The following is a 21,274-nucleotide window of genomic DNA, read 5'->3' on the forward strand; positions in this document are numbered from 1 at the left end:
CAAAGCCAACCTGACATGTCCTGGGGGTGCTTTTCCTCCTTATAATTGTAACTGACAGTATGGTATATGAACTCAGTTCTCACACACCAGAAAACCAGGTACCATCCAGCTCCTGTCATAGTGAACAGAGTTTGCTTTTCCTCTCCGTAGTTAAATCCAAAGGGACTAGGGTGACCAGATGTCCCGATTTTATAGGGACAGTCCCAATTTTGGGGTCTTTTTCTTATATAGGCTCCTATTACCCCCCCGACCTCCTGTCCTGATTTTTCACATTTGCTGTCTGGTCACCCTAAAAGGGACAGAATTTTCCATTTGGGGGGTAAGTGTCCAAACCTGGCAGCTGAAGCTTTTCCCCACCCTTCTGACTGACAATTGAAATGAAGCTGAGAGTGCACATAAGAGCCACCTACCTATCAACCACTTCCTACACACCACAGCAAAACTGTATCACACATCATTAGTTTCATTCTCTCGCACAGATCTAGACAGCAAAGGGATGATATGCTGGCCAGAGAGAAATGTCCTAACTGCACCCTCCAAATGCCTATCCCTTTTTCTGTCATAGTGCAATTGACAGATCATTGATTCACCAAAAGCCCCATAACCTTTTAAAAACCTCCTCCTCATCAGTGTTGCGTTGAAAATACGTGAACAGGTTACATGGAGCTCATTTTTCTTTTCTTGTGGGGCTTGCTCAGATCCGGAGAGGCAGATGGACATGGAAATGGTAAGAGATCATCGCTGCTTTCTGGAAAATAAAACCAGGTTTACTATTGCTTGGTTGCTTTGATGTAGGTTACTGACACGCTGACTGCTTTAAGGTAAGGCAAGAGGTTAGTAGATTAAAGGACCTTTGTATTCTAAGGAAGCATGAGAAATGTGCCCACAAACCATCAACTGGAGACAATCCAGAGTGGGACCATTTGTCTGAGTAACAGATGACTCTTCTAACCCATCACTGGAACAGTGGGCAGATCAAAGGAATACTAAGCACTCTTCTAGCGCAAGTAGCTCTATGCATTTTTTTTTCCATTTTGCATGAAACTTTAGGAAATATAAAAATAGAAATTGAAATGTCAATGATCTCCTCAGATAACTTGCAAGTGACTTTGGTGTACTTGCTAGTAGCGGATATATAATCAAGGTTTGCTGCAGATGTGATTAATACCAATTATGCTTTTTCACCCCTTTAATAAATGCTACCTATTCATTCTAGAAGAAATTAGATTAACCATTCACCACGCACTACAGGTTTATATTAGTATTACCTGTTCGGGTATTCACTTACACTAAGAAATTGTCTGAATATAAGTAATTGGTATCTGTGTTTGAGTCTGAATTAGTATGTTTGAATGCAAAGATGTCTATAAATTGTAATGTCAGTACCTGGGATATTTCTATTCTAAACACCCCAAGGATTTCCAACTTCAGAGGTAAGAGCCGGGTAAGAAATTCAGAAAGAAATTCTTTCATGGGAAAGAAACTCAGACGAACTGAAGACTTCATTGCTAATTGCTCACATCCAGCACTGGGTACTGAAATTGTACCACAGCAATTGTAATTTTGAGAGGCGATTGTATTGTATATAATGGAACAACCTGACCTGGCTGTTGTCCCAATCTACTCATAAACAAAACGTTTAATCTCCAGGCAATTTTATCTTCAAAGAATAATGCATTGAAACATCTGCATCTTTTTATTAAATGGAGACATTGTAATGGCAAAATGAAATGCCAGCGTCCCTTGCATGATTTTAAATGAGGAATGTGACAGTCTCACTGTGAAATGTTCAGCAGGAGGTATGTAAATGGAGTCAGTTCGGGGATGAGTCAAGTCCTGTGTATCATGTTCTCTGTATTACTGTGCCCTGGGAGAGTACACACGGTGAGAGTACACACTGAGAGCTGCATTTATCAGAAGCCTTTCTTAGAATCATGGAAAAACTGAGGGGTGTGTAACACTTCATACTGAATTCTGCAATTGAATTCTGTGATGAATTTATAAATATAGAAGACTAACTTAAGATATTTCCATATAGTTATCTCTCCTGTGTTACACCCCCTCTTTCCTTCGCTTCCTGTACTTACTATGAATGCCTGTCCCGATACTTTCATGATTTTTAACTTCATTTTGTTATTCTTTTTATAATAATGGCCTTTGAAACGGAACTAACTCTTTACCACAATCTTTTCCCCTCCAGTTTAGATATTGTAGGATTGTCTCTGAGTACTGCGGGTGTTAGTGTGTTGTTTTCTTTCTTATGGGGAACATGTAAAGGACAGTAAGGAGTCTTGCAAATGCATAGAGCTAAAAGAGGATAGGCCAAATTATGGGCCAAACTTGACAATGTCTCTTTGTAATCACTGCGCCTACAGTACCCGCGGCACCACATTTATCCTTTGATTTTCCAGTTCTCCCAGTATGGCAGATCAATGTAATAAAATAAATTCTGTTGCACAGTTCATATAGCACAGGGTTTCTGGGCAAATACGCTGTCAATAATGAACATTTCTGGACGGGGAATGAAAATAAAAATACTTAGTTCTCATATCGCACTTTTCATCTGTGGCTCTCAAAGAGCTTTCCAGAATGTGGGCAAACTTCATTTCCCTCATTTTATAGATGAAGAGTCTGAGGCAGAGAGAGATCATTCACTTATTTAAGTTGCACAGTACAGCAGGGGCAGAGAGAACCCATGTCTCCTGTCTTCTGGTTCATTGGACATACTGGGTACGTCTACACTACGGGATTATTCCGAATTTACATAAACTGGTTTAACAAAACAGATTGTATAAAATCGAGTGTGCGTGGCCACACTAAACACATTAAATCGGTGGTGTGCGTCCACGGTCCGAGGCTAGCGTCGATTTCTGGAGCATTGCACTGTGGGTAGCTACTCCGTAGCTATCCCATAGTTCCCGCAGCCTCCCCCGCCCCTTTGAATTTCCGGGTTGAGATCCCAGTGCCTGATGCGGCAAAAATCATTGTCGCGGGTGGTTCTGGGTAAATGTCGTCAGTCACTCCTTCCGCTGGGAAAGCAACGGCAGACAAGCATTTCATGCCTTTTTTCCCTGGATTGCCCTGGAAGATGCCATAGCATGGCAATCATGGAGCCTGTTTAGCCTTTTGTGACTGTCACCATATGTGTACTAGATGCCGCTCACAGAGGCGATTCAGCAGCGCTACACAGCAGCATGCTTTTGCATGATAGCAGAGATGGTTATCAGCCATATTGTACCATCTACCATACCATAAATTGGTAATAAGATGATCGTGGCTACCAGTCCTTTTGCACTGTTCCATTTGCTGCTGTCATAAGTGCCCCTGGCTGCTCTTAGCCAGGGGCGCAAAAGCCAAAATTGGGAATGACTCCCTGAGTCAATCCCTCCTTTTTGGTATCTAAAAATAGAATCAGTCCTGCCTAGAATATGGGCAAGTGTACTAGAGAACCACTGTATCATAGAACCAAAGAGCACAGCTGCTCTGTGTCAGATCCTGCAGAAATTATGAGCTGTATTCTATTCACAGGGGGTGCTCCTGCAACAACCCCACCTGTTGATTCCGTTCTTCCCTCAGCCTTCCTGGGCTACCGTAGCATTGTCCCCCCACTTGTGTGATGAAGTAATAAAGAATGCAGGAATAAGACACAGTGATTTGTTAGTGAGATATGAGTGGAAGGCAGCCTCCAGCTGCTATGATAGTCCAGACAGGACAGTAAGGAGTGTGTAGGAGAGGAGCCCAGCATCCCTCTGCTAGTTCAGGGGCACTTGAATCTTTTCTTTACACATGAAGGGTGGGGGCTGATGGAGCTCAGCCCCCTGTTGCTATGACGACGATGGTTATCAGCCATATTGCACCATCTACCAGGAAAAATTAGGACCAGGCGCCCTTGATCGACCTAACAGATGCTGGTCATCATGGTTACCAGTCCTTTTGCACTGCCCCATGTGCCAATAGGCTGATGACGAGGACAGATACCAGTCGTATTGTACCATCAGTCAGCCATAGCGTGGGGGGAGCAAGGATGTTGGTGTTGAGTGCTGCACCATCGCATCTATCTGCAGCATTCAGTAAAGATAGGGTGACATGTAAAAGAGTCAAGAGAGGATTATTTTCCCTCTCACTTCTGGGGGTGGGTGGGGGGGGTGCGTAAATTGCCGAGCTATGCCCTGACCCACTGCGGACACTGTTTTTGACCCTAGAAGCATTTGGAGCTCAGCCAAGAATGCAAATGCTTTTCAGAGACTGCAGGAACTGTGGGATAGCTTGAGTCCTCCAGTCCATGAGCGTCCATTTGATTCTTTGGCTTTCCGTTACGCTTGTCACTCAGCAGTGCGCTGAGTCCCTGCTATGGCATCTGTCTGGAGATATTTTAAAAAATGATTTTGAATGTCGTCTTCTGTAACGGAGCGCTGATAGAACAGATTTGCCTGCCCTTACAGCGATCACTGATTAACTGCATCATCACCCGTGCTGATCAGAGCTCCACGCTGGGTAAACAGGAAATATTCAAAAGTTCGCGGGGCTTTTCCTGTCTACCTGGCCACTGCATCCGAGTTCAGATTGCTGTCCAGAGCGGTCACTGGTGCACTGTGGGATACCGCCCGGAGGCCAATACCGTCGATCAGCGGCCACACTAACCCTAATCCGATATGGTAATACCGATACTAGCGTTACTCCTCTCGTTAGGGAGGAGTACAGAAACCGGTTTAAAGAGCCATTAAAATCGATATAAGGTGCCTCCTAGTGTGGACGGTTGTGGCGTTAAATCGGTTTTACGCTCCTAAAACCGGTTTAAACGCGTAGTGTAGACCAGGCTACTGTCTCTTACCTTCTTCTTATTTATTGTTTGTGTTGTGATAGCACTTAGATGCCCCAGACACACACCAGGACCCCATTGTGCTAGGTGCTGTACAAAGAGCTTGCCATCCAACTAATCATCCTAGATTAATAGAAAATCATAGAATCATACAACCATAGGGCTAGAAGGGACCGCAAGGGTCATCTGGTTTGATCCCCTGCCAAATGCAGGATTTGTTATGTCTAAGCCATCCAAGACAGATGGCTCCAGCCTCTTTTTGAAAACCTTCAGTGAAGGAGATTCCACAACTTCCCTAGGCAGTTTGTTCCATTGTGCTACTGTTCTTACCATTAGGAAGTTTCTCCTGAGATCTGCTCTGCTGGAGTTCGAACCTGTTGCCTCTTATCCTGCCCTCTGTGGCAAGAGAGAACAATTTTTCTCAATCTTTTTTATGGCAGTCTTTCAAGTATTTGAAGACTGCGATCATGTCCCTTCTTAATCTCCCTTTTTCCAAACTAAACATACCCAGGTCCTCAGCCTTTGCTCGTATGACTTGCATTCCATCCCTTTGATCATCTTTGTCACTCGCCTCTGGACCCTTTCCAGTTTCTCTACATCCTTGCTATACAGCGGTGACCAAAATTGGACACAGTACTCCAGCTGAGGCCTCGCCAGTGCTGAGCGAAGCGGTGTTATCACCTCCTGTGACTTGCATGCTATGCCTCTGTTAATGTAATACAAAATTGCATTTTTTTTTGCCACAGCATCACATTGTTGACTCATGTTGAGCTTGTGATCCATCACAACTCCCAGATGCTTCTCGGCAATGCTGCTGCCAAGTCAGTTATCCTCGATTCTGTATTTGTATATTTGGTTTCTCTTCCCTAAATGTAGCACCTTATATTTGTCTTTGTTGAATTTCATTTTGTTGTCCATAGCCCAGTGCTCCAATTTGTCAAGACCCCTTTGAATTTTAATATACTGTATTGAAGTGTGGCTCATACCCAGGAAGGACTAAAATAAAAAATTGAGAATTTAATTTAAACTGTAGAGTACCAGTTCTCAGAAATGTATACACAACGTATGTATCTGTATACAATGCCCATCACCACGGTATCTGGATGTTACATACAATGTTAAATCATCAAGCACATGCACAAAGTCCTCACTAGGCTGACCAGAGAGCAAACTACTGTATAGCAACCCCTTGGACTCCCAGTTGCAGCAGCCCTTATCAAGTAAATGCCCAATATAAAAATACCCCTTGCTCTGTACTAAAAGACTGCCAACCCCATGGTCTGATGGTCTAGGAAAGGTAGACGTTGCTACAGACAGGGACTCTCTACGATATCTCCACTTCGAGATAAAGAAATTTCCTCTTGCCTCATTAGGGCCTAAGTGTACTCCAGTTTCTTATTATCCAGTGTAATCCTCTTCTTCCACTTCCCTTATCATGTCACCTTGCCGTCTCCCAAGCTCATGATCATGGTATCGTCTCTGACTCATCTCTTTCCTTCTAACCCCATATCCAGTCTCTCACTAAAGTTCCATTGTTAAAAACACATGCCCATGACTTTGGTCACGCTCGCCTTGATAACTGTAACCTCCTCTCTAGCCTCCTTGTTTCTCCCCTCCAGTCAGTCCAAAACTCTGCTACTAAAACCTGTTCCACTGCACTGTCAGCCCTCTCCACCCCTCGAATTCCTTCACCGGCTTTCTGTCTCTTCCTGCCCTTTGCCTTCATCTCCCAGGCCTGGCTGTGAACTTTAAAACAATTTCCCATTCTTGTTTGCCAGATTTCCGCTCACCTGGTTCAAATCCTTCCTCACAACCCATTCCGTCCCCCTTTCTTCTCTTCACCAATGATCTCCTCACGTCAGCACCGCCCTGCACTGCTGGCTTTTCTTTATCGTCTCATTTTTAAAGCTTCAGCCCTCTAGGTCAGGGAAGATGCTTTACTCTCAATTTTGTAAAATGGCAAGGTATAATTACATACTAATGAATAATGCTTGTTCAATCCTTGCTCTCCCTGCTAAGACTGCCAGTGAAAAAACAAATGACTGATTATTGTTGTGAGGTGGACATCACTCGGGCATGGTTCTTAGACTTTTTTCCCTACCATTTCAAACCAAACTAGTGTGATTCATAGTTTTTTTCAGTATTATCCAAGGTTGGATCATGTATTCCCCAACCACCCATATATTCTGGCCGTATGTTTGTCACCCAGAGTATCTTTGAAAACTCTTGGCGAACGGGGGAGGTCCCAGATGACTGGAAAAAGACTAATGTAGTGCCCATCTTTAAAAAAGGGAAGAAGGAGGATCCAGGGAACTACAGGCCAGTCAGCTTCACCTCAGTCCCTGGAAAAGTCATGGAGCAGGTCCTCAAGGAATCAATTCTGAAGCACTTAGAGGAGAGGAAAGTGATCAGGAACAGTCAGCATGGATTCACAAAGGGCAAGTCATGCCTGACTAACCTAATTGCCTTCTATGAGGAGATAACTTGGTCTGTGGATGAGGGGAAAGCAGTGGATGTGTTATTCCTTGACTTTAGCAAAGCTTTTGATACGGACTCCCACAGTATTCTTGCCGGCAAGTTAAAGAAGTATGGGCTGGATGAATGGACTATAAGGTGGATAGAAAGCTGGCTAGATCGTCGGGCTCAACGGGCAGTGATCAATGGCTCCATGTCTAGTTGGCAGCCGGTATCAAGCGGAGTGCCCCAAGGGTCGGTCCTGGGGCTGTTTTTTTTCAATATCTTCATTAATGATCTGGAGGATGGCGTGGACTGCACCCTCAGCAAGTTTGCAGATGACACTAAACTGGGAGGAGTCGTAGATACGCTGGAGGGTAGGGATAGGATACAGAGGGACCTAGACAAATTAGAGGATTGGGCCAAAAGAAAGCTGATGAGGTTCAATAAGGACAAGTGCAGAGTCCTGCACTTAGGACGGAAGAATCCCATTCACTGTTACAGACTAGGGACCGAATGGCTAGACAGCAGTTCTGCAGAAAAGGACCTAGGGGTTACAGTGGACGAGAAGCTGGATATGAGTCTACAGTGTGCCCTTGTTGCCAAGAAGGCTAACAGCATTTTGGGCTTTATAAGTAGGGGCATTGCCAGCAGATTGAGGGACGTGATCATTCCCCTCTAGTCGACATTGGTGAGGCCACATCTGGAGTACTGTGTCCAGTTTTGGGCCCCACACTACAAGAAGGATGTGGAAAAATTGGAAAGAGTCCAGCGGAGGGCAACAAAAATTATTAGGGGGCTGGAGCACATGACTTATGAGGAGAGGCTGAGGGAACTGGGATTGTTTAGTTTGCAGAAGAGAAGAATGAGGGGGGATTTGATAGCTGCTTTCAACTACCTGAAAGCGGGTTCCAAAGAGGATGGATCTAGACTGTTCTCAGTGGTAGCAGATGACAGAACAAGGAGTAATGGTCTCAAGTTGCAGTGGGGGAGGTTTAGGTTGGATATTAGGAAAAACTTTTTCACTAGGAGGGTGGTGTAGCACTGGAATGGGTTCCCTAGGGAGGTGGTGGAATCTCCTTCCGTAGAGGTTTTTAAGGTCAGGCTTGACAAAGCCCTGGCTGGGATGATTTAGTTGGGAATTGGTCCTGCTTTGAGCAGGGGGTTGGACTAGATGACCTCCTGAGGTCCCTTCCAACCCTGATATTCTATGATTCTATGATAATTCCTCTCATAGATAATGTTCTATTACACCCCTCTTTCCCCCCTCCAAAAAACCCAACCAAAACCCAAAATTGGGGAGGTTAATGCCAAAGAATAGGATTTGAATCTGTGTGCACGCAAACGCTTTTAATAGCCAAATCTCCTTCTTAGCAGAGTGACCTTTACCTGTGAGCATGAACACAGATGAGGCCAATGTTACAAAGGCCACATCTGAGTAAAAATGTGGTCAAGTCTATTCAAAACTGAAAATGCCCATGCACCAAAATAATGTGCTGCTCACACGATCTATTCAATGCCAAATGAGTATGCTGCTACTGCAATGTACTCAGCAGTTGCCCCGGAGAAGGACAAGCTCTTTGGTTTTTACCACAATGATCAGAGGGGTAGAAGAACCAAAAAAGACAGACTAGAAAATAAATTCTCCCATCTTTTGCTTTGTGCCTTTTCCACACAGCTCTCTGTGCTTGGAACAATTTCCCTCTTGACTGCATATTGAGTACTCTCCCTCTCTCCCTTAGCGTCCCTTTTAAAAAATCTGCCCTGTGGTCAGTGGTCCCTGGCATGGCTGCTTAGCACAGGATAGGAGTGAGGGACACTATACGTAGTGATACTCAGCAGCACAAACTGAGCAGGATTTTCTGGAATCATGTATAGCTCTGCAAAGTGCATGTCAAATACTACCAAGTCACATGCCTTCACTCATGTATGCTGGTGGTGGCATTTCACGCCCAAAGGGTACCACTTTGTACAGTTTAAGTGATGACACAAGGTATCAGGCAATGGTGAATCAGGCCTGTCATGTTTAGTTAGTCCATGAGCTAGAGAGCCTGAACTACAGGGTCTATCTAGGGACAGAAAACTGAATAAAGAAGCATCTATATAGTCATTACAATTGAGACCTGTCTCTTCTATACTGCAAGGAACTGTAGGTTTCTCCTAGCCTTTCAATGCTGATCTCCTTTCTGGTCCTGTTCACCATGCCTATGCCTGATTTTTTCATTTGTTTTTTATTTGTGTTAGTTAGATTGTAAACTTCTTGAGGAAAGGATCTTGTCTTCTTATGAGATTTTGTTAAGTACTGTACTACATGTGTTTACAACACACATGATCCAAAACCCCAGATACAAACACTCCCAAACTTCAGGGAACTTTTGAACTGGACCCAAACGTCACAGCTCAGATTCATTTCTAACTTACCTGTATACATAACAAATGACAATAAAATAAAACAACTTCAGGGGGGGAAAGTTGCAAAGACAGAACAGACACCCATTTTTTACTTTTAGATTAAAAATAGTTGGGAAAAGTTTTCAAAGCTGGAGCACAATAGTTACCATTTCAGTCCAGCAGATGGGTATCAGTTCTCCTCTTCACAGGTCAGTTTCAATTGTTGGATACCATCTAGAGATGATATCGTTTCAGAAACAGCATCAAACCCCTTGGTGGAATGAGCTCATGCGGTAGCTTTTTGTGGGAATCTCTGGATTTTGATACAGGGTTGAGTTTTTGCTAGCTCTCGGGAAGGTTTTCTTCACTTCTGAACTGTCTCTGTCTGCTGTGTTGCTTTCTCCAACAATTTCTGTGTCATTCAGAGCTGCCAGCCTACTACTGTTCCCTTCCATGTCACTCATGTACTCAGGGAAAAAAATGTCCTATTCTGTAGGGGAAGGGATAGCCCAGTGGTTTTAGCATTGGCCTGCTAAACCCAAGGTTGTAAACTCAATCCAAAAGGGGGGCCACTTAGGGATCTGGGGCAAAATCAGTACTTGGTCCTGCTAGTGAAGGCAGGACGTGATGACCTTTCAGGGTCCCTTCCAGTTCTATGAGATAGGTATATCTCCATATATTATTATTTGTATGTTACAGGTTTATATTCTGCATCAAACCCCATGTCAAAGCTAGTGTCACAAACCCACAGAAGGGAAAAAAAAAGCAAATTCTGAGTTCAGATTACCATGGCATCTGACTCACTATGTTGTGTCTACCTAGTACTATAAATACACATATCAAATTTCCCCTCTCACCTATTTTGGTAAAAAATGGTTGAATTTCTGTCTGGATTCCTGTATCAAACCAGTCTTCTAACTCGAATATTAATATGAAGTAGCCACGCAATTGGCAAACACTCGGAAGCCATGATCTTATCAGATTTCAACAACTAATAAGTTTTGGGACAACTCAACAGTATACCTGGATGGGGAACTTCTGGGAAAGAACCAAGTGCTAAAGGAAGTGATGTTGGTACTGAGATGTCACTCTTTCCTCTTAGACAGCATCATGGTGTTAGCAGACAATGAGCTCCTGGCATTAACATCTATTGAATAAGCTACAAAGTGGTGGTTATGACCATTAAAAGTCCCATGGCACTTATGCAAGAGCAGAGGAGTTAGCTTCAATGTCCTAATCAAATCTGAATATAGCTAAATACATTCAGCATACCTAAATTTCCCTTCTAAATCCAACTTGAGTTAATCTTCACTTCCTGTCCCAATCTGTTGTTAGTGTAACTTTACACTGCTCAACTATTGGCACGTTTCACCCAAGGAAATGAAAAATGAAATAGATTAGGTAGATAACTATGTAATAGGAGAAATGGATGTGTAATTTGTACAAATCAGTAAAAGGAGTAAACTACTTTGGGATTCATTTGGATTAAAGGCCCTATGAAACTGAGAGATCATTATCATTAAGAGGTAATAGCCTCTACTATTCCTTATATGTAAGTATTAGCCATAAAATAGTGTAGGAGACAGGTACTTTTTCAAAGAGCTTCTTACTAATTTGAGAGTATGTCAGGTCCAGTGGACCAACTTGTTCAACCCAAAAAGTTGAAAGATCCTTCTAAAGTCCTAAAGCAAAAGTCCTTCCTCCAGCATTCATTGTGCATTGGTATGTTCTGAAACATATGAACAATGCAGTCAAAAGCAAACAAAGAAATCCCAGACATAACATAACAGCTTTACAGGGCAGTAAGGGTATGTCAAGAACCAGTGACTTTTTTCAAAGGGCTGTAACATAACTTTTGTATATTGTGAAATAATAATTTCCAGTATAAATGCACCAAAATGTACATGGATGCTTGATAATCTTCCAAGCAACATGCTGTGTGACTCCGTGTGATGCCTTAGACTTGATGCCTGAGCATTATTAGTGAGTCAATTAATTATCAACTAGATAAGCTTTAATCAAATACACGTCAATGGGCTCAATACAGGAGTAATGAGATTAAATTCTATGGCCTGTGGTATACAGAGAGTCAGGGTAGATGATCTAATGGTTCTTTCTGCCCTTAAAATTTGTGAACCAGAAATGACCTGAAATGTCTCAAAAACCTAGAATTAAAATACTTGAGGTTTGACAAAGTACAGATAACTTTTCTTTTGTAACATTTGGGTATCATTCCATTCCCCTAGTTCTGACCAAAGAGTAAAAGCCTTTCCTGAGGCATTTCTTCTCAAGAAAAATTCCAACCATTCTAGATGCCATCCTAATAGAACTGCTGATGGGACTGAATAGAATGTTCTATGCAGTGTCCGTTCCAGGATATTAGAGAGACAAGGTAGGTGAGGTAATATTTTTTTATTGGCCAACTTCTGTCGGTAAGAAAAACACTCTTTCGAGCCACATAGAGCTAAAAAGATCTCTGTATGGCTGAAAAGCTTCTCTCTGTCACCAACAGAAGTTGGTTCAATAAAAGATATTACCTCACCCCTCTTGCGCCTTGAATATTAGGTTAGAAAGACTATAAAAGAACAATGAAAAATGCATTAATAACCATATTGTATTTAGTATGTTTAGGAAATGCCACGTTGTTAAGTATGTAGATTTTCACAAAATACCAAATCAGAACTATTCACATTAAGTCCCAACCAGCTGAGAAATGTCAACATTAAAAACTAAGGCATATGTAGCATACATGGCATAGGAATAAAAGAGAAAACATAGAAACCCTGAGAATTTTGCTTCCTTTACTCAAAATAGGCTTTGGAGGATTACCAAGGGGAACACACAATGGAATTCTTATCCTCACTTGTCTGATTAGAATTATAAATTGCAGCTAGTTTAAATCTGTAATGCACCCACATGCCAAAAACAATGGGTGCTCTGTAGGCCCAATATTCAAATAATAAAAAACAAGGCGTTCTTGTAGCACCTTAGAGACTAACAAATTTATTTGGGCATAAGCTTTTGTGGGCTAGAACCCACTTCATCAGATGTAAGAAGTAAAGGATACAGGAGCAGATATAAATACACGAAAGAATGTGGGTTGCTTTACCAAGTGTTAGGTCAGTCTAACGAGATAAATCAATTAACAGCAGGATACGAAGGGAGGAGAAATAACTTTTGAAGTGGAAAGGGAGTGGCCCATTACAGACAGTTGACAAGGTGTGAGTTCCCTTTGCAGATGAGCAATATCGAGTGTACAATCATTATTATTCATTATTATTATTGTTTATTTGTACTACCCTAGCACCTAGGAGCCCCGATTATGGACCACATTGTGCTTAGGCAGTGGTCCCCAACCTACCATGGCGGCAGTCAAGCATCCGCCAAAATGCCGCCGAATTTCAGTGGCATTTCGGCGGATGCTCGACTGCCGGCCAGGACGCAGGCACATTTAGAATGGCCCGTGGGCGCCATGGGTAGTGATTGTATACTGACTGGTTTCAGAGTAGTAGCCGTGTTAGTCTGTATCAGCAAAAACAAGGAGTCCTTGTGGCACCTTTGAGACTAACAAATGTATTTGGGCATAAGCTTTCGTGGGCTAAAACCCACTTCATCAGATGCATGGAGTGGAAAATACAGTAGCAGGTATATATAGACATAGGACATGAAAAGATGGGAGTTGCCTTACCAGGTGGGTGGGGGTCAGTGCTAATGAGACAATTCAATTAACAGTAGAATGCCAAGGGAGGAAAAATCACTTCTGTAGTGGTAATGAGAGTGGCCCATTTCAAACAGTTGACAAGAAGGTGTGAGTAACAGTAGGGGGAAATTATTTCAGTAAAATTAGGTTTTGTAATGACCTAATGTCAACTGTTTGAAATGAGCCACCCTCATTACCACTACAAAAGTGATGAAAACCTAATTTTACCATACTAATTCTCCCCTACTGTTACTCACACCTTCTTGTCAACTGTTTGAAACGGGCCACTCTCATTACCACTACAAAAGTGATTTTTCCTCCCTTGGTTATCTACTGTTAATTGAATTGTCTCATTAGCACTGACCCCCCACCTGGTAAGGCAACTCCCATCTTTTCATGTCCTATGCCTATATACACCTGCTACTGTATTTTCCACTCCATGCATCTAATGAAGTGGGTTCTAGCCAACGAAAGCTTATGCCCAAATACATTTGTTAGTCTCTAAGGTGCCACAAGGATTCCTCGTTGTTTTAGGGACCAGATGGTATTCACCCTAGAATTCTGAAGGAACTCAAATATGAAATTGCAGAATTGCTAACTGTGGTATGTAACCTATTGTTTAAATCAGCCTCTGTACTAGATGACTGGAGGGTAACTAATGTTACACCAATATTTAGAATAGGCTCCATAGTTAATCCCGACATTACAGGCAGGTAAGCTTAACTTTAGTACCAGAGAGATTGGTTGAAACTACAGTAAAGAACAGCATCACCAGACACATGGATAAACAGAACAGATTGGGGAAGAGTTAACACATCTTTTGTCAAGGGAAATCAGGCCTCAATAGTATATTAGTATTCTCTGAGGGTGTCAACAAGCATATGGACAAGGGTGATACAGTCGATATAGTGTACTTAGACTTTCAGAAAGCCTTGGACAAGGTTCTTCACCAAAGACTCTTAAGCAAGCTAAGCAGTCAGCAGATAAGAGGGAAGGTCCTCTAATGGATTGGTAACTTGCTAAAAGGTAGGAAACAAAGGGTAGGAATAAATAATCATTTTTCACAGTGGAGAGAGGTAAATAGTAGGGTCCAGTAAGGATATTTACTGGGAGCGGTGCTGTTCAATGTATTCATAAATGATCTGAAATAGGAGCTACACAGTGAAGTTTGCAGACAATGCAAAATTACTCAAGATAGTTAAGTCCAAGGCTGTCTGTGAAAATTTACAAAGGGATCTCACAAAACTGGGTGATTGGGGAACAAAATGTCAGATGCACTTCAGTATTGATAAATGCAAAGTAATGCACACTGGAAAACATAATCCCAACTGTACATACAAAACGATGGGGCCCAAACTGGCTTTTTCCGCTCAAGAAAGAGATTTTGGACTCATCGTGGATAGTTCTCTGAAACCATACACTCAATGGGCAGTGGCAGTCAAAAAAAGCTAACAGAATGTTAGGAACCATTAGGAAAGAGATAGATAATTAAACAGAAAATATTGTAATACCAGTACAGAAATGGATGGTACGCCCACACTTTGAATACTGTGTGAAGTTCTGGCAGCCCCATCTCAAAGAATATATATTAGAACTGGAAAAGGTACAGAGAGAACAGCAACAAAAATGATTAGGGGTATGGAACAGCTTCCATATGAAGAGAGATTAAAAAGACTGGAACTGTTCATCTTAGAAAAGAGATGACAAAGAGGGGGGGCATGATAGCAGTCTATAAAATCATGAGTGATATGGAGAAAGTGAATAAGGACGTTTATATTCACCCCTTCATATAACACAAGAACTAGGGGTCACCTGATGAAATCAGTAGGCAGTAGGTGTAAAACAAACCAAAGGAAGTACTTCTTCACACAACGCACAATCCGCCTGTGGAACTCTTTGTCACGGGATGTTGTGAAGGCCAAAGGTATAACTGGGTTTTTAAAAGAATTAGATACATTCATGGAGGCTAGGTCAATCAGTGGACAACAGGGGATGGATCACTCAAAACTGCTCTGTTCTGTTTATTTTCTCTTTGAAGCATGTGGCACCGGCCACTGTCAGAAGACAAGATACCGGGCTAGATGGACCATTGGTCGTATGGGCATTCTTATGTTCTTACAGAGATGATAGGTAGCATGGGGATAAATCATGACAGGCCATGAACATGGGTGGTGGGCGAACCGCTGGCTCAGGGAGGCTAGCCCCCCAGCCCCATCCCTTTGCCCCCCCCAAGAGCCTTCTCTCTGTGGCATCTGGCCCCTGCCCCAGGCTAGCGCCCCCAACCCCAGAGTGCCCCCAGCCCCGGAGCACTCGGAGGTGAGCAGCGTGGCCCCGACCCTGGAGGGCTGGGAGGGCAGGCAGCACAGCCCCAGCTGTGGCCATGGCACATGGGAAAAGCTGCCCGCAGAGCAGGAAGCAAGAAGGGAATTAGGGGTGGCATGTGGGCAGGGGTCACACCTGGCTATTTGGGAAGGTTCAGCCTCCCCCAGCCTATGATACCCACCACCCATGGCCATGAAAGTGAAGATAAGTAGTTTATGTCTGATGCAATGGAGGAGGGCAACGTGGTGGACGGAAGCAAAGAAAGGGGTGACATGGTCAAAGGGAGGAAGTAGGAACATGATCCATACAGCAGCGTTCTGATTGGATATGAGTGGGGCAAGACTGCATGTCAAAGCCACAGAAAAGGATGCTCTGAGATGCTGAGAGTCTGGATGAGTTTTCGCTGTGTGGATGGAGAAGAAAGGTTGGATCTTAGGGCAGGTCCATACTCACCGCGCGGGTCGACGCGGTGAGTTCGACTTCACGGAGTTCGAACTATCGCGTCTGATCTAGACGCGATAGTTCGAACTCCAGAAGCGCCGCGGTCGACTCCGGCACTGCAAACGGCGGTGGTGGAGTCGACGGGGGAGCCGCGGAGTTCGACCCCACCGCGTCTGGACGGGTGAGTAGTTCGAATTAGGGTACTTCGAATTCAGCTACGCTATTCCCATAGCTGAATTTGCGTACCCTAATTCAAACCCCCTTTTTAGTGTGGACCAGGCCTTAGAGATATTGTACAGGAAGACTTGGAAAGATCTGGACACAGCCCGGCTGTGAGGATCCAGAGAGAGAACCAAGGTGAAGATGACACCCACACTATGGGTCTGGGTGGAAGAGTGGGTGGAGGTGTTGTCCACAATCACTTACAAGTGTCATTTTTTTTGTGCAGTATTGTGCACGACGGCTCAGCAGAACCCCAAGCATCTCACCTGCCTGCCAGATAAGCGAGCAGTTGCCCTTTACAATGAGTAGATTAAATGTTGTGCGTTTTTATTAAGAACTTAAAGAGATGTAGGCTGGAATGCTGTTTGGTGAGATTGAGATCTACCAGCTGCTTCAAAGAGGCGTTTGAAGTCTCGAGGGAACCGTGCTTTTAGCTTTAAGGGAAAGTGAGAGTATGTGTTCACGAAATGTCTCTCATCTGATAACTCTTTAATTTTAATCACCCTGACGGTCTGTGGTAAAGCATGTGGTTAACTATTTCGGGTACAGCAGCTCCTCTAGAAGCCACAGTCTGCTGCCAGTTTATACAAGGCAAATCCTTTAACAATGGATTAAAGACGTTAAAACAGTTCAGATCATTTGTGCACAATGGATCTCTTTGCCTTCTTCCTCCCTTTCCTCCTGTGTGCCCACTTGCCCTCAGCTTTCACCAAAGCAGGAGAGTACAGAGAGGGGGAGGGAAAAGAACAAAGCGAGACATTAGGTGACAGTGAAAGTAAAGAAGAGGAACCTGGAGAATGACATCATAGCACTGGGTTTAGAAATCACTGATTTCCATGGCTGGAAGTAATGTCAGCAAGACCATGATTATCTACACAGAGAGGACATCTTAGGAGTCAGGGATAGAAGGCAAGAAGAATTAAAGATGGAGGGCTGTCTGGAGTTTGAGATCCTAGCCCTTGTCCTCTGAGGGGGTTGCATTGTTGTTTCTTGTCACAGGAAATGGGAGGAGGTGGTGAGTAGGGAAGTCTCATCATAGCAACTTGCAATGAGTATTACAGATAAATAGCCACTGACCACATTTGTCTTATCTTTCGCTTCCTACATTGACTGAAGGCACCTCCATCTACAGATCACCCCCTCTTCTTGGCAGGTTCCCTCTCTAATGGATTCATCAATTAATCAGTTGCCCTTCCTAACACAGCACCCCATACTAAGACAGCCCTCCAAGTCCAGAATCCCATCTTTGAGTTTCTCAAGATTCAGGGACCCAGAGCAAATGATTCCAGAACCTCATTTGGGAACGCATTCATCCAACAGTGGGTCTATAGAGAAGCCTGATCCTGTCTCTCAACCAGCGTTAATATGACCCATTCTTAATTAATCCTAGGTCACTGAGAATTATATTTGGATATCATTTGCTGCTGTCATAACAGTCCTTGTTTTCTGGATGAATTATTTTTAGGTTTGCAACCTCCACTTTCTCACAATAAGCTGTTGTTGGTTGGTTGCTGTTCAGTGGGTGGGGACATAACTGTGAATCTCCTCGTTTTTTATTGTTTTGCTTAGTGGCTGTTGTAACTATTACCCGGTTCAATGACTCTGTGCTGGATTATCTTTGTTTTTTCAACATTACACCATACAATTAGGGATGCAAGTACTGAGGCTGATATCAAGTTTAATTGTAAAATATATTTTTATTTAATTTCATTAAGAAAATAAAATACTTAACCAGAATATTAGAAATTGTTCCTGATAAATAATTGCCTTTTAACTACCAGTATTTACAGGTGTCAAAATAGGAAAGTTGAAAAATAATGTCTGAATCTAAGGAAATGGAAAAATGGGGTTTCTAATTAATTTTTACAGTGTTTTTGACCCTCATATTTGGGAGCCACCACAAAAGAAACTGGTCATGAATATTCCTCTATACTGAGGTAATGTTATTGGCATTGCGCTGCTGCTAGGCAGGATCGAGAGGTGTGATCTGAGCCCAGCCAGAAGGGATCACGCAGCTATTGCTCCTGATAGCCATTCCCCGCCACCATGAAGCCTTCTGTCTCCTGCATTGCTTCTCTCTCAGAGTAAAGGATGGAGGGTCGAACCCACTCCACCTTACTGGGCTCTGAAATTCATTCAGCAGCATCACCCTTATTACTGGGGAGTGGGAGTAAACAGTGCTGAGACTCAGTGATTGCAAGGCAGATTCCTTCTTTGATGGATTAAAGACGAGGGGTGAAATCCTGAGTCCACTGAAGTCACTGACAAAACTCCCAGGATCAGGATTCTCCCAATATCCTTTCCTCCTCTTGTAGAAACCTCTGCTGCTAATAATCCTACTGATGAAGTGAATGGCAGCAACCACCGGAGCATGGGCGGTAAAATGTTGTATGGAGATCTTTTTTAAAGTAGCAAAGAGTCCTGTGGCACCTTATAGACTAACAGACGTTTTGGAGCATGAGCTTTTGTGCATGCATCCGATGAAGTGGGTATTCACCCACGAAAGCTCATGCTTCAAAACATCTGTTAGTCTATAAGGTGCCACAGGACTATTTGCTGCTTTTACAGATCCAGACTAACACAGCTACCCCTCTGATACTTTTTTAAAGTAATAATAATATAAGGCCAAAAATGTTCAAAAGCTTGGCTAGGCAGCAAGAGCCATTTATGTACCTATTTTGGGGCTCAGGTGTGATTTCAGTGATATGACGGTTCTCTACACCTACCCCGCGCCTCCCTCCTGCTCTGCTTACCATTGAGATGCTATTTGAATAGTCAACTCTTTTCACTGTGCATCGTGGATTACAGTCTATGTCACCACAAGAAACTGTTGTGAACCAATGGCTTCTCATCCCCCCTAACACTAGAGCACCCTTGAAGAAGAAATTAAAATCCAGAATAGAGAAAGTTCTGTCCTTTCAGTCACAAAGGCTTTTGGTTAATATTGGGGTTTGAACATTATATAGTTTAAGCAACAAAGAATCCTGTGGCACCTTATAGACTAACAGACGTTTTGGAGCATGAGCTTTTGTGCATGCATCCGAAGAAGTGGGTATTCACCCACGAAAGCTCATGCTGCAAAACGTCTGTTAGTCTATAAGGTGCCACAGGATTCTTTGTTGCTTTTACAGATCCAGACTAACACGGCTACCCCTCTGATACTATATAGTTTAAAGATGTTTTACATTAATTTAGTGGTGGTTTGACAGCCACAGACTCTGAAGGAAAAAAAATCAGGAAGCAAATCATCCCACACTGACTCAAGGGTGTGTTGGAAGGGACTCTGTCCTGGGATCCCCTTCTTAGAATTCTCCCCCTGAATCAAAGGGAAAATTAGGATGATTTTCCTGCCTCATGTAGACCTTTCTCTCTTTCTGGATCTTGGTAAACAATCTGTCAGAGATGATGGGTGACATTATGGTGTATAAGTACCTTCACAGGGAGAACATACTGAGTACAAAAGGGCTGTTGAATCGAGTGGAGAAAGGCATAGAAAAAGACAATGGCTGGAAGCTAAAGCCAGACCAATTCAAATGAGAAATAAGGCACCAGTTTTTAACAGCGAGGGTGATTAGCCTCCAAGGAGCAGAACTCTGCAGCACACAAGAGATCCATACTCCCTTCTGGGCATCCCAAATTCTTCCGCATCCTCTACCCAGCCAAACAGTCCCAATTCCACTGCCATGGGCTCCTCTGTGTTTATGGAAGAGGGGGCTCGATTGGCTTCTCAGAGCCCAGTAAGCAAAGACCTACTCAGGTACCTGAGAACTCTTCTCAAAAGCAGAGTTTTCAAGATGTCTTTCTTATAACACTTGGCAAAAACACCCCAGAGCTTCATTATCGGCTATTAGCAGGTATCCGTGGACTATTTTAGTTGCTCAAGTATCAGAGGGGTAGCCGTGTTAGTCTGGATCTGTAAAAGCAGCAAAGAATCCTTTGGCACCTTATAGACTAACAGACGTTTTGTAGCATGAGCTTTCGTGGGTGAATACCCACTTCGTCGGAATGAAGTGGGTATTCACCCACGAAAGTTCATGCTATAAAACGTCTGTTAGTCTATAAGGTGCCACAGGATTCTTTGCTCCTATTTTAGTTGCTGTTTTGGAGCTTCAGTACTACACGAAGATAGATTAGACAAGGAGTTCTCAACTTTTGGGGGCTCAGGGCCCATTTGTAAACCTTGTGGGCCTGTCGTGACCCAGATCATGCCCAGGATACCCCTCAGACCTGATGTGCCCCCCAGCAGGGGTTCATCAGGGAGATATCTGGGGTACCCCCACCAGCAACTGGGGAGAGGGGCAGTGAGTTGAGAGATGCCCCCAAAACACAGAGCTCCTCCCATGATTGATGGGGGGCAGAGGGGGATTTGTGGGCCTGGAGGTGAAGTGGGCATAGTGGGGAGCCTGGGGGACATAGTGAGGAAGCAGTTGGGGATTCTGGAGGGTTGGGGAAGGAATTGGGAGGGCAGAGGGTTGTGGGGTGCATTGGGGGGATGATATGGGGTTAAAGGGAGGACTGGTGAACCAATAGCTCCTCCAAAAACATGTAACTCCCATGCATGGCCAATGTGGGGCAGAGAGTAAAGGAGTGGGGAAGATTTTGGGTCCTGGGGCAAAGTGGGGGGTCTGGAGAAAGGAGTAGGGGGCGGAGCATGCAAGGGGATTATCTGGGAGCCAAGATAGCTAGTATGACAGAGGAGTATTTGCCTGGTTGTAGGGCAGAAGGTATCGTCTGGTCCGTACTGGAGAACATGACACCAACTGCTCCTGTCCCCCCGCGGTTGGCTGGATGTGGCTCCCTGCTCTGGGGTTGCACCGCTCAGGTTTGCTCCAGACCCCTAACGAGGAGCTAGCGGAGACAAATTTGTGTGAGTGGCATTGCAACCTGGCACATGGGATCCCAATGCAATCTACTTAGGGTATGTC

The 21,274-nt window shown here is 43.7% G+C and overlaps 1 protein-coding gene across 5 annotated transcripts in view; it reads left to right on the plus strand.

Moving 5' to 3' along the window:
• The first annotated feature begins 489 nt into the window (after positions 1-489).
• IL2RA (interleukin 2 receptor subunit alpha) overlaps positions 490-21,274 on the plus strand; it is a 46,749-nt gene continuing 25,964 nt past the window's right edge. For all 5 annotated transcript variants that reach the window (XM_039516234.1, XM_039516480.1, XM_039516317.1 and 2 more), the window contains exon 1: positions 490-727. In XM_039516234.1, the coding sequence (XP_039372168.1) occupies positions 661-727 (67 nt within the window). In that variant the 5' untranslated portion in view covers positions 490-660. The remainder of the gene's footprint in view (positions 728-21,274) is intronic.

The sequence above is a fragment of the Mauremys reevesii genome, linkage group 1, assembly GCF_016161935.1.
Source record: "Mauremys reevesii isolate NIE-2019 linkage group 1, ASM1616193v1, whole genome shotgun sequence".
Lineage (NCBI taxonomy): Eukaryota > Metazoa > Chordata > Testudines > Geoemydidae > Mauremys > Mauremys reevesii.